This window comes from Prosopis cineraria, unplaced genomic scaffold (assembly GCF_029017545.1).
Source record: "Prosopis cineraria cultivar Desert tree isolate PC_DT_omini unplaced genomic scaffold, ASM2901754v1 PC11, whole genome shotgun sequence".
NCBI classification, from domain to species: domain Eukaryota; kingdom Viridiplantae; phylum Streptophyta; class Magnoliopsida; order Fabales; family Fabaceae; genus Prosopis; species Prosopis cineraria.
This window is the reverse complement of record NW_026555342.1, coordinates 12,765,879-12,780,739: the sequence shown is the minus strand read 5'-3', so window position 1 is coordinate 12,780,739 and position 14,861 is coordinate 12,765,879. Positions and strand designations below refer to the sequence as shown.

At 29.9% G+C, this 14,861-nt stretch overlaps 1 protein-coding gene across 1 annotated transcript; it reads left to right on the top strand.

The window, feature by feature from the left end:
• Positions 1-5,975: 5,975 nt before the first annotated feature.
• On the top strand, positions 5,976-7,542 carry LOC129287266 (uncharacterized). The gene is made up of 2 exons (XM_054923471.1): positions 5,976-6,602; positions 6,812-7,542. The coding sequence occupies exons 1-2, from the start codon at positions 6,155-6,157 to the stop codon at positions 7,321-7,323; spliced, it is 960 nt and encodes a 319-aa protein (XP_054779446.1). The 5' UTR covers positions 5,976-6,154; the 3' UTR covers positions 7,324-7,542.
• The last annotated feature ends 7,319 nt before the right edge of the window (positions 7,543-14,861 follow it).

Here is a 14,861-nt window from a genome sequence, read left to right as displayed (position 1 = left end):
AATTTAATATTAATTTGAGTAAAGGTTAGCAGTTAACCTTTTTTTAAAATTTTTTTTGTTAGCTGAAAAATTCTAAGTTCATTGAAATAAAACGTAATAACAAAGACAATATAAAAAAATTAAAATTTATCCTTAACTTGATAACCTAGTAACTCATAATTTAAAAGCTGTTAAAGAGAATTGAAAGGTTGATTTATAAATCATTCTAAATAACTCTAGAAATGATTCATATACTACTTAAGATGTCACTACTTCAAATGACAGCATAGCAATAAAATTTAAACCCTACATAAACTTTTTTAAAAAATAGATGGTTGTATTTTTTATGCCTGCTTAAAAATATTTTACTCAAATTAAATTGTAAAAAAATCTTTGACTGGGTGCATGCTATACTAAGGTACTTAACTTGCCATGAATTTTTGACTATCTCAACTAATTAAATGTGACAAATAACAACACCAATAAATAATTAGCATGTAATTTAAATTATTTTAATAATTTGAATGATGATAATTGCTTGAAAATTGAGAGAACAATATTGTAATTTTTACTTGTTAAAAAAATAAGCAAGTCAACTCACTAATTTGTAGATTAGCCCATTATGAGTTCAAATTATGCAGGAAAAGTCGAAACCACCCCACATAAAAATGAACTCGTATTTTCAACCCAACCTGTTTTTTTTTTTTTTATGAGTTGGCGGGTTACCAGTTTTAATTGTTGAAGACTAATTACTGGTTAGTAACTTAGTATGGAATACATGCTTAAAACTCCTGATTGCAAAACAACATTCTTCGTAAGTATACGATCAAGTGGAGTACATCAAGGGATACAGGTCCCCTTCTCATCCTTCATTCTTCTCATTTTCTCCTCGTCCCATCTCCACCCTCACGTAAGAAATGAATAATATGGATTTAATTGTTTATAGAATAGTTATCTTGATATCATATTTAAAAAATAAACATATAATTTTAAACTGTTAAAATTTGACCAGTACACAATTGGCGACTATAATAAAATAACTAAAAACTTTAATTTATAATTTTTTTAATGAAAATGTACAACTATGAAATGTGAACTGTGCAGGTTAATTATTAATTGTTTAAATTTATTTATTTTTACATGATACTTTGATAATTACTTTATAAAATAATTAAATTTAAACCATTCATGTTATCATTTAAGGGTGGAAATAGGATGATCAGAATAAAAGAAGAAAGGGGAGGAAGAGAGGATCCTTAACAGCTAATCAACTACTCTCCAGTTAATGACTTACGAGCACAAGGCAATGAGGCAGCATTTCTATTTAAATTTAAATTTATAATCTTAAAGTTAAAATACATAAAATTCTCTTTAACTTTGAGATAGTTGTATATAACTTCCCTCAACTTTAAAGTTTAAAATTAAACTCCTGACCTCTAATTTTATTTTTTAAAACCCCTTATTGTTAATTATGTTATTTTTTCACGAGGATTAAAATATCATTCAACTAAAAATGTTACTCTTTTTGTTAAAACATATAAAATATTCTTAACCGAATCCTGCCTTCAATAAAATAGTTACCTACTTTCAAACTAACTCTATCTTTTCATATTTATCTCTATTAAATACTTTACAATAAATATAAAGTCATTATCAATAGGAACACTTGTAAAAAAAAAAGACAATAATTACACCTCAAAAGACTAAAAATGCATTACATTTTTTAACATCCAATTCCTTAAAAAATACCTTATATTTTTAAATAGGGGGAGTATTAAACAAAAAAATATATTATATAACTATTTATAATAAATTTTTATATTTTATAGATAGTTGAGGCATTGATAACAACAAAAAAATTATTATCACTGTATAAAATTTTAAATATTTATGTTTATATTAGTTTTATCCATATTTTTTTTGTTATCAATGGTGCATGATTTTATTATTTTAAAAGATAAATTTTTATTTATTTTTCATGTTAGATAAATGCAATGCACATGGCTAAAATATTTAAAAATTTAAATATTAAATATTTAAATATTAGATAAATTTTAAAATTGATGTAGCATGGTAATATCAGACTAAATTATACTCTATTCGTTAAAAAATCTAAGGCATTTTTTGAGAAGTTGAATATTAAAAAATGTAAGGCATTTTTAGTCTTTTGATATGTAATCATTGTCTTTTTTTTTAAAGTACCCTTATTGATAATGACTTTATATTTATTGTAGGGTATTAATAAAAATATAGGGTTAGTTAAAAAGTAGGTAACTATTTTATTAGGAGGTGAGATTCGTTTAAAAATGCTTTACATTTTTTAATGGAGGGAGTAATATTTTTTAGTTGAATGACCTTTTTAACTCTCATGAAAAAATAAGATAATTAACAATAAGGGGTTTTGAAAAATAAAATTAAAGATTAGGAGGTTGATTTTAAACTTTTAAATGTGATAAGGGTTATATATAACCATCTTAAAATTTAGGGAGCTTTATGCATTTTAACCTAATATTAAATATAAAAACTCACTTTTAAACATGTATTTGAAATCCTCTTATTTGAACCGTGTAAAAAACTTTAAAAGTAAAAGAGAGGCAGGTTGAAAATCAAAGTAGAAATTTAAAATTAAAAATAACAAGTTTATTTCTATCTTTCAATTAATAAAATATGAGAATAAAAAATGATGAGACTAATAGAAACATTGATAATGAAAACATAACGAAAATGAGAATGTTGGGGTAAATGTAATTTTAAATGGCTAAAGTTTAGAAGGAATTTGACATTACAAAAAAAAAAACAATAAAAGATGGAATCCAATTACTTTTATGTATTTAAATAAAGAATTTAGTTCAAATTCAAACCATCATACATTTAAAAGCACTTTCATATAAATGACATGTCACTCGCATGTATCTAATTTATCAAATACTATCAAGGCAATAAACTCTCTTAGTTTTTAAATATAAGATAAAATAATTAATTCAGACTATTTAAGAAAGCTGATTAAATATAATAATTGTGTATGAAATTGAAAAAATTATAGTAAATTATCCTTATAATTAATGAATATTGAATTTATGAGAGATAATTTGAGAAAGATGTGATAAATGCTTTTCTTTAATTTTGTAGTTTTGCTTTGTAAATGAAAATAAAGGAGAGATATAACAGTTTTTCTTATACTTAAAAATAGTTGGAGTATGAGCATGAGGCAGACAAATAAAGATAGCAGTTTACAGGCAAAAAGGGTGAGGTTTGGTGAATTTGCGCTAAAGAATTTCAGCCTTTAATTTATTTAAGATCACAGAAATCACATGCAAATATGCAACGCAACCAAAGTTTTCAAAGCCACCGTTAACTTATCAAAGACCAAGGCCCAAAACCCAGTTGCATATCAAGCACCAGGCTAGCAACACAGGCAATAAGATTCAATGTACGAGGACACAAATTTGAGATTCATTGAACCTGGTCACTTTATCCCACCGCCTCCCTTTTTTTCACGTCGATGGTCATCTCATAATTACTCTGCTCGTTGATTATGGTTCTTTACCCCTTCGAGCCTTTGCCAGATGAGCAGGCCGCTCCCATTCCTCACTGCTCACGTCGCCCAGTTTCCACATCACATTGAATACAGATATGTCCAGAATATGACGACATTGCAAACCGTGCTACTACGTGACAGAGTTGGTGGTGGTCCACACACGATCGTTTCATTTCATGTGCTCTTTTTTTTTTTTTTTAATTAGGAAAAAAGCGTGTCTAGTTTTCAGTATACCCTTTCAGGAATCAATTAGTTTTATTTCGTGAATTTTTAATAAATACTTCTTAATCACAATTATTTAAATTTTAAATTTTTAAAATTATACTACAATTCAAAAGTATTAATTTGATATTAAATTTTTAATAAAAATAATAAAATTATCTATCATTAAAATTAATATTAAAACTTCTCTGCTTTACTTGTTTATTGTCTTATTTCACTTGTTGATTTACTTATAAAATATTGTTAATTATCCTACATAACTGGTTTTCATTTTAGGCTCTTCAGTCATCTAAAAACAACTTATTTATTCATATACTGTATGTTATTTATTTATTTACAAACTATTATTTATTATCTTATTTTACTTGTTTATTGTCAAATTTTTATTTAATTTCATTTTAAGAAAGCGAACAACTAAAATAAGAAAATTAATAATATTTTATAAGTAAATAAATAAGTGAAGTAGAGCAATTAACAGGTAGAATATGAAATTTTTGATATTAATTTAAATAGAGGAAAATTTTATTTTTTTTTCAAAAATTTAATATCAAATCTATATTCCTAAATTGCAGTAAAATTTTAAAAATTAGGAGTTTTGAATTTAAGTAGAAAAAATTATGTATAGGTTTCATGGAATATACTTATTTACCAGTAAGTCCTACAAAATTTGAAAACTACAGTCAGGTTCATTTAGACCTGAGCATAATTTGAAATTAAGTTGCAAAGATAATGACACCTTTATTAAACACATATTATATCAATCGAATAATTAATTTACAACTACTTTATCAATGATTTACAACTATAATTTTAATTTTTTACGGCTATAACTTTAAATATTCAATAGTTAAACAATCATATGTTATTATCAAAGTTTAATATTAATTATTTACAACTACTTTATCAATAATTTACAACTCTAACTTTTTATGTTTAATAGTTAAATTGATTAGTTTAATTATTAAGATATGAAGAGAGAGGAGGATAAATATCTAAAATTTTATAAAACTTAATTAATAAAAATGTGTCAGATATAAAATTTTAAAAATGTTTAGCATACATAAAATAATTTTAAAAGTAATGTGTTCTTTTAAATGATTTAATTTACAGAGGAAAAAATAGATATACTAACAAGTACATAAATATCTCTTTTATTGATGGAAAGTTAGTGGTAATCAATAAAAATATTTTAACAAACTAATAAATTATGTATTTTATAATATATACTATATATCAGATATAATAGGTATATCTTATGAGATGTGAAAAACTGAAAATTACGGAAGACTCTTGATTGGTTCAAGCCTCGAAGGGCCAATTGCTGGTTAAAAAAAAAAAAAAAAAACCTCGAAGAGCCAAACCTGAAAAACTTTTTTATATAACAGGGTTTTTGTTTTTGCCCCGCACGCATAGTCCCTATTATTTTTTTTAAATAATAAAATTCAAAAAGTAATAAAAATTTTAATTCACATCATAAAATTACAGGTTATGTAGTTTTAAAATACTAATACACATAACATAAATTATCATTTAAAGTTTAAATCAAAATATTTTCTAAAGTTCAAATAAATAAATACTATTGTTCAAAACTAAACAACCCAAACTATTATTTATGTTGTTCAATTCTACAATTAAGCTTGAGTGGTAAAAATATACTATAGAGATAATACTATACTAAAATAAATCTAAATTATGACATATGAATATAGTTTGGATTTATTTAAGTGCATAAATATCTGGAGTGAAATGGCTGCAGTGAAATATTGTGACACCAACATCACTGCAAACTAAGTCATAACAATAATAAAATAATTGACGCCCAATCGCTTAAATAGTGATAGCATCAAATTGGACTTTAGGAATGTGCTAATAAAAACAACTGAAGAATGATAACTACTTGCAAATATAGATAAAACCAAAAATAGAAAAGACCGAGATAAATAGATAATATTATAAATTGTCCCCTGTTTTTCTTTCCACAGGCGAGTATTGAAGTGTTGAAACAGATTGACCGCGTGGTTAAGGTTAATATCCAAGCAAATGAACCCAAATGATAATCAGGGCACAAATGTAAATTGAATCTGGACCCTAATCTGACTACATTCTTCGAAGAGTGTCATAATTTGGTCTATATACATTCTAGTGGCTATATTTAATTTGGATATCTCACAAACATGTAAAGTATAAATACGACGCCGTCTTGGTTTTCATGCTTACCACATTATGAAATCATCTATCGCCATTTCGACGACACAGCCCCGCTCAATTTCCGCCTCTTTCTGCAGCAAGTCACAAAAATTTTCAGGCCTTTATAGGATTTGGCTTCCCCTGATAGAAAAGAGCAAAGAAGCGAAAAGGGCTCTGATCTTTTCTTTGTAAATTCACTGTGAGGGGGGCAATTAACACTTGATCGTGATGATGGCGAGGATTCCGGTGGGGTTCGAGAGAGTCGCGGCGGCGTTTGACGCCGACATTGCTCGCATGAGGCTGTGCGAGAGCAGCGGGAGCGATCACTCACCGGAGAGCTCGAACACTGATTTGTCCGATCTCGTGAAGTCGTTCATGGAGAACAACGAGAGAGGTGACGTGGGAGGAGAAGAGGAGGCGCGCGGGGTTAACGATAAAGGCGAGGAGGGCGATGAACTGATTGACGTTGAGAAAGACGATTGGTCTGGTTCTGATGAGAAGAAAGAAAAGTTAAAGAGTTTATTTGAAGGAAATGAAATTGATGGAGATGATCGGAATGCCAAGGAGAAGATCAGAAGAGAAGTTGAAGTTGCTTATGGGTCCGTCGGAGAAAAATCGTCGCTGGAATTCAGACGGAGATTGATGAGTCGATTGCGAGGGAAAGGCTTTGATGCTGGTGAGTTTTTTTTTTTTTTTTTTAACATTGCATTACTTGATTTTGTTTCATAGAAAAATGAGTATTTTTTTTTTAAACATAGTCAATGATTCCCAATAATACGAGACTGTGTGAATCACGGGGACATAGGGAAAAGAAAACGAATTTCATTAGGATATGGGTATCTTAAGGGGAATCTACGTAACGAGGAATCATCTCTATATTTTCAGGGCTTTGCAAATCCAAGTGGAACAGAAATGCGAGATTCCCAGGAGGCGATTATGAGTACATAGACATTAACATGGGAGGAAAACGATACATAGTAGAAGTGTATCTTGCCGGAGAATTCGAGATAGCTCGTCCTACGAGCCACTATTCATCTCTGCTTCATGTTTTTCCGGTGATCTTCGTGGGCAGAGTGGAGGAGCTGAAGAAGATTGTGAGGCTGATGTGCACCGCCATTAAAGCTTCCATGAAGAGAGCGGACCTCTTGGTCCCACCATGGAGGAGACACGGCTACGTGCAGGCCAAGTGGTTCAGCTCTTACAGGCGAACAGCCAACGAGATGTCAACTAGGAAAAGGGTCGACGAACCTCGGAACGACGAGGATGTTTCTGCAAGATGGTCCATTATTAATGGATTTGAAGCAAGGTCTGTGAAGGCATACAATTGCAGGGATGATTATGGGATGACAAAACCTGGGTTCAGAGTTGGACTTCTTGCTACGGCACTCAACTCATGAAATATGTCGGTGCTTTGTCCTGGAGGCATATTTTTGCTTATCTGTAGCCAGTAATTTTTATTAGTTCGCAGATCATAAACAATAGTTATTATTGTAAAAATTTAATTATTTGCAGAGTATAGAATGTAGATTGTATTTGCTCCCTTCCCAACTGCCATTATTTGATTATTTTCCTTAAAATAAGTGAAGCAATATAATGTGTGTTTGAATTAAAAAATTTACAATTGAGATTAACAAATTGAGGTTACAAAAAAAGTCAATGAATGTAATGTGATTTATGTTTGGATATCTTTTTTTTAGAAGTCAATTATACAAATTGAAATTTATTTGGATGATTTAAGGTAAAAGTCAGTTAAGATGTTTAATGATAAAAATAAACCTAAATTTTCTTATTTATTTTTTGCTACTAATTAAAAAGTAAAAAAATATTAAAGTTAAAATTACAATTAATAACTAAAAAATCTTAATTTTTTAAAAAATATATAATAAAAAAATTCAATTCTAACTGTATAATGTTATCTAATAAAAAATTAAAATATTTAATTATGAAAAACTAAAAAAATTTGTTGAAGATGGAGATAATGAAGAGAGAGACTGTGACTTTGTGAGAGAGAGACCGAGAGTGTAATGGAGATAATGAAGAGAGAGATGCAGCGCAAAGGGTAAGGGACGACAGCAACGCACATTGTGGAAGATGAGAAAGCTAGGTGGAAGAAGAAGATCGAGGGGTAAGGGTGATTACCATTAGTGAGATGTGAGTTTGTGATCATGAACGAGAGTGAGAGAGAGTACTTGAACTCAAAGAAGAAGAAGAAGGTCGAGGTTGAGGGGTGAGGCCGTGAGGGTGACTGGTGTGGTGAGCCTGAATCATGTTGTGAGCAACAACCATGACTCCGTGAGAGAGAGAGAGAGAGAGAGAGTGCAAAGATCGGACAAAGATCGAGAAGAGCAGGGAAGATCGAAGAACACATGGAATAGCAAAGCAGAGCATAGTAGGGAAGAGCATGCACGACTTCAAACAGAGACTTGAACATGCACAACTACATGGATAAAGATCAAAGAACGCATGGGAGAGCAAACAGAGCAAATCGGAGAACACACACACTACACGAACACCTACAGTTGCTCGGATAGAGAAGGAATGGGAGGATTCTGACATTGTCATGGTCACTAGTTAAAAATGAGAAAGAAGGCAGAGATGGCAAGAAGGCTTTTGATTTTTGTGTCTCTCTCATCATCAGTCACCATTACAGTGATTCAAGTGGTGAGAAGGAAGTTAGAATGGAGAATTTGAGTTGGGCGAGGGACAATGGCAGGCGAGTTGGGCAACGGTTGACAACATGAGAACTGAGTGAGAGAGAGACCGAGAGTGCAATGTTTGTCTTTGAGAGAGAGAGACTGAGAGTGCAATTGTGTGAGGGATGGAGAGAGTAGAGATTGAGACATAAGTGCGGCTGTATGAGCAACGCTGATGCTAACATTAACATAAAAGCCAGGTCTGGTAGCTTTGGAGAAAAAGCTCATTTTGACCTTAAATGAGGTTGGAATATTTTGCTCATCCCAACAAATTTTTTTAGCTTTTTTACATCCTAACCTTAGTTAGCTCATCCCAACCTCAGTTAGAAAATAATCCAAACACACTGATAATCATGCAATCCTGCAAAGCACGAATTAAAGCTCGACCCCAAAGTATGATCTATAATTTGGCGAATCTCTTACTAATATATGTATGTATGCGGGTTTCAACTTCAAAATCATTGATCAACAAGGATAAGGACATGAGTGGGCAGTCTTGTTTACAATAATTTTAAGTTATAAATCACCATAAGGTAGCACTACTTCGTGCATCAATCAAAATCTCTTAACCAGATATAGGAGAAAGTGCAGTGGCCTGGTGGGTACAATTATTGTTGTTAGGGTAAAGATAATGCATTATTTTGTTTTTGAAATATTTGCAGTAGAGTGCCCAGCACTCTAAATTATTAATTGAAATAACTTTTTTAAAGTAATTAAAATGAAGTATATTTTGTCTTACTGTTAAATTTTTCAACGGTCAACGTTGGAGTCTCAATTATTATTATATATTGTTATATTGTGTCTCTCTTAAAAATTTACTCCCTCCGTTTTAAATTATAAAATACTTTTAAATAAAATTTTATATATTAATAAATTTTATTAGATACACTTAATAACTTTAAATCTATATTTAATTAGTATTAAATAGAGAGAGAAATGATAATATTGAAATAAACTTATTTAATAAAATATTAATTTTCTTAAAATATCTTATATTTTAGACTGTAAATCTCTTATAAAAGTATTTTATAATTTGAGATGGAGGGAGTAGTGTATATTGATTATATTATCCATTATCATATTAATTTGACTTAATTATTAAATGAGCTTAGTTATAAAAAATTTTTAAATAAGCTCGTAACTTTTTAAAGTGAGTTATTGAACGAGTGGAATGTAGGTCCCACGTGTCAACTTTTCTCTCTCTCTCTCTCCCCTTTTTCTTCTCATCAGTGAAGGCTTGAAGGAGAATCTAATCAAATCTCTAATCCCTCACCTGTTGGTTGTGTAATTTTCAAAGATATTTGAATGCTTCCAAAAACACCACAGAAGTTAACCTATCGGGAATCAGAATCAGGGATGCACCACATTAATGAATTATATCATTTCCTCCTGTTGTTGTCCCTGTATATAAAGAGGTCCCGATTATTAAAAATAAATATAATGAAATGAATAAAAAAAATTAATATAAAAATAAATTATATTACCATTCTTCTAATGATAAATATGATAAAATTCATTAATACATATAATAAATATGAAAATTATCATGCCCTTAAAATTTTTTTATAAATTATGATTCCCAATTTCATAAACTAAATTACCTTGTTCTCTTATGAATATAGTTCACCATCTTTTTTTATTATCTCATTTTTATCTTTATTTTTTTAATCTATTACATTTCATTACATTTTAGTAACCAAATAGAACCAAAGTATTTTCAACTAAATTATGCATACTAATAAAAATTTGGTATCTAATTGAAAATACACTACTACAAAAATTATTATATATAATGGCATTTATTCAATGATTATAATTAAAAATGTTATATATATTGGGAAGTGAGAAAGTTAAAATTACATATTAAGCAGTTATCTAAAAAACTATTTAATATTGTATAATAATATTTAACGGTTTATTAACATAACTATTGAGTATACGAACAAATTAAAATTAAACTCTTACTCAGCAATTAAAATTTAAAAACCATTGAGTATTGATTTAAATACTAAACAGTTACTAAAATTAAACCATTGAATATATATACTATTTGAGTAAATCAATTTTTATTTTTTAAATATCTTGATACTCAACATTTATCTGAATTTAAATGTTGAATATATATATATATATATATATATTTTGAGCAAAATAATATACACACACACACACACACACACATATATATATATATATTATTTGAAAAATATTTTTTTTATTTTTATTTTAAATTACTCAACGATTATAGTTGAATAACCATTGAATAATAAGGTCAATACCCAACGGTTATTTAACTATGACTGTCGAGTATTGGTTTTTAAAATATATTCAACGATTAGATTGTACTAACTATTGAATATATTCACTTTAATTCTTTCCTTCTTCCTCAGCGAGCACACAGCATAGGGACACGAGAGAGAGATGAGAGCAGAGTAAACCCATTTCTTCCAAGACCCATATCCAACCAAAACTCATTTCCTCCAAGCATCAATCATAGACGCAAGCAGAGAGAGTCAAACAGAATCATCTGTAAGCCTTCAACAACCACAACCCATTTCCTCCCTTTTCCTCTTCCTCTAAGACCTATTTTTGGGCAAACCTTAGCTCTTTTTCGTCTTGTTCTTCCTCTTCCTATTTCTCCTCTTGAGAGCAACTGAGACACATTGATTCTTGTTCTCATCGCTGGCCACCCCTCAATCCTCGTGTTTTGCCATCTGCCCTGAAAGTTGTCACTATCTCATCCTCTCTTCTATTGAGAGCAGCCTCTCACTATTACTTTGTCATTTTTGAGGTATTTCTCTATCTTATTTTCTATCTCATTATGTAGAAGAAGTTGCTGAGGTTGATAATGTTAATCTTGAACTTAGAATTCAGATTAGCTATTAAAACTGGATTGGCTTAAGTTTATGATAATTTGTTAAGCTGTATTGAGATTTAATTGTGATATTTTGTTGATTGATTTTATTGTTTTATGTCCCTAATAGTTTGTTTCTATGAAAGACAAGAGAGAATATTAGAGTGTTTAGTTAGCTTGTGGTTATTTAAATTCGGTAAACTATGTGGTGGGGCAACCTTGAATAAAATTTAGTAAACATGTTTTTCATTAAGACAAACTAATTTATTAAGATATTTAATTTTGCATAAAATTTAGTAAACATGTTTTTAAGATAAATAATTTTTTTCAACATGTGGTCGTGATTATTAAATATTCAATTCAATGTGTGCTAGCTTGTGATTATTTAGTTTGTTAAGCTAAATTAATTTTTTTATTAACAATAAGATATATGTCTTGACTTAGTAAATATGTTTCTTGTCACTTTTACTCAATTCTTTTCAATTTGCTTTTAAATGTTGTATTTTTCTAGTTGTTTGATTCCTTTTCCCCCTATTGAGTTTGGAATCTGGACTTATTTCTTTATAGATTATAGTTATTATGTTATGTGGTTGCTTAACCTTTTAGTTGTAGTAGTATTTTGTTCTGAAATTGACCTGAGATTGATCTATGTGTATGTTGATTTAAAATTATTGTTATTTTAATATTGGATTTGTGAAAAGAAGGCATTAAGCCTGGGAAGTGCTCAATTTCATGCCGTTATGCAGTCAATTTTTTTTAAATTTTTGTTTTCAATTATTTAGAATAGGTTTGAGCTTTCTTTAAAGTAGTTTAACATTTATTTTGATTAAATTAGGATAAATAGAGAACAAGGCTCGAGGAACATTGAATTTAAGCTGTTATGCTGCTAAAATTGTCTAAATTTTTAAAACAATCAACTTGTATTCACTGAATGCTTTTCTATCTTTATTATCTTGCTTAAACAAGGGCATTAATTATGGACAAAGAGTGAATGTCTGCCAACCTTTTATCTAGAGAATATTGGGATAGGGTGGAAGACTTCGTTAGGTTTGTAGTAAATAACGCAGAAGACCATGGGTGAATTGTTTGCCCTTGTTTAAGCTGTAGTGATGTGAAGTCAGTTTCTCCTAAAACATGTAAACTTCACTTGTTTAAGTATGTAATTGATCAAAGTTATAAGTGTTGGATAAAACATAGAGAGATACCTAAAAATGTGAATAATAGTAGATGGGCATATACAGAAAGTTGTTCATCATCACCGGATTCTAACACAAGTACATATAAGGTTAACTGCTATTTCAAAGAATTAGCTAATTAGATGAAAGGGGAACTCAAGAATTTTTTAGAGACACTGGAGAAGTTAAAAATTAATGTGGAGACGCCTTTGTATGAGGGTTATATTAAGTTTACTTTATTGTCCGTTGTGTTAGAATTGTACAACTTGAAAACTCCAAGTGGGTGGAGTGATACTAGCTTTTCAAGCTTGCTCTCTCTTATCAGACTAATATTACTGAAGAATAAGAACCTTTCAAGTCAACTATATGATGCAAATAAGGTGTTACACACAATTGGCTTGAGTTATAAGAAGATATATGCTTGCCCTAATGATTACATCTTGATTAGGAATGAATATGAAGAGCTAACCCAACATCTTAAGTATGAGGCATCACTTTATAAGCAGAATGGGAAGAGTTTGGAGAAGGCAATATGATATTTTTCTATTATTCCAAGATTCAAGCGCTTGTATAGTATACATCAAGAGGCAAAGAACCTAAAATGGCATGCACGTGGGAGGATTAAAGATGATAAGGTTCAGCATCTAGCTGATTCTCTTGAATGGATAAGGTTTGATCGAAAGTACCTTGAGTTTGAAAAAGAAGATAGGAATCTACATCTTACATTGTCTACTGATGGGATGAACCCGCATGGAATGCAGAGTAGTACCTACAGTACATGGCCTGTGATGATAGTCATTTATAACTTGCCCCTTTAGCTTTGCATGAAATGAAAGTATATTATGTTGTCCTTGCTAATCTCAGGGCTAAAGCAACTCGGTAATGACATAGATGTTTATTTGGAACCACTTATTGAAGACTTGAAGCTAATATGGGAGATAGGTGTAGAGGTATATGATGCCTACAAAGAAGAGATATTCAATTTGAGAGCCATGCTTTTTTGTGCAATTAATGACTTTTCAACATACGATAATCTATCAAGAGATAGCATTAAAGGACAACTTGAATGCTCTATTTGTGAAGAAGGCACATATTTAGTGAGGTTGCAACATGATATGAAGAATATGTACCTTAGGGATTGCAAATGATTGGGTGACAAGCATCGGTACCATCGTTGGAAAAAATTGTTTGATGAGAAATCAAAAGAAGGAAGGCCACTAAAGCAATTGATTGATGAGGAACTGTTTGAAAAAGTAAAAGATGTTGATATTGAATTTGATAAATCATTTATGAAGCATGTTAGAATAAGTGGGTGGAAGAAAATATCTATATTCTTTGAGTTGCTGTATTAGAAGACCTTGAATGCAAGACACTTCTTTGATTTAATGTATATTGAGAAAAATGTCTGCGATAGTCTTATTGGAACATTGCTTAATATTCTAAGAAAGATAAAGGATGACATTAATGCAAGGTCAGACATGGTTATGATGGGGATAAGAGAAGAATTAACACCACAAGAAAAGGGAACTCATACATTTCCTTATGTTACAACTCACATACTGTCTAAAATAGAAAAGAAAAGTTTCTATGAGTTTCTTGCCATAATTATGGTTCTAAATAGGTATTCTTTAAATGTTAGGAATCTTATTTTAATGAAGGATCTAAAGCTAAAGGGTTTAAAGACTTAGGATTGTCATGTTTTGATGAAGAATTTTATTCCAGTGGCTATATGCGATATTTTACCTGATAATGTGTGAGCTATAATTATAAAGTTATGCTACTTCTTTAAGAGTTTTTGTAGTAAAATAATTAACCCCGATAAATTGTTAAGGTTGCAAAGTCTAATTATGCAAACATTATACGAGATGGAGAAAATTTTTCCTCTTGCATTCTTTGATATAATGGTCCACTTAACAGTTTATTTGGTTAGAGAGATATAATTATGTGGTCCTACTTATTTAAGGTGGATGTATCCATTTGAGCGTCATGTGAAAGTATTGAAAAGTTATGTTAAAAGTCAAAGTTAACTAGAAGATTGTATTGTTGAATGATATATTAATGAAGAGGATGTTCACTTTTGCAGTCAATACTTACAAAATTTAAAGGTTGTTGATAAAGAAGGTACAGAAAGGACAACAGGAAGAAAAGTTGTCACTATCTCAAGCGACTAATAGGAAAAAGTACAATTTTTTATGTTACACAACTCTCTAGAG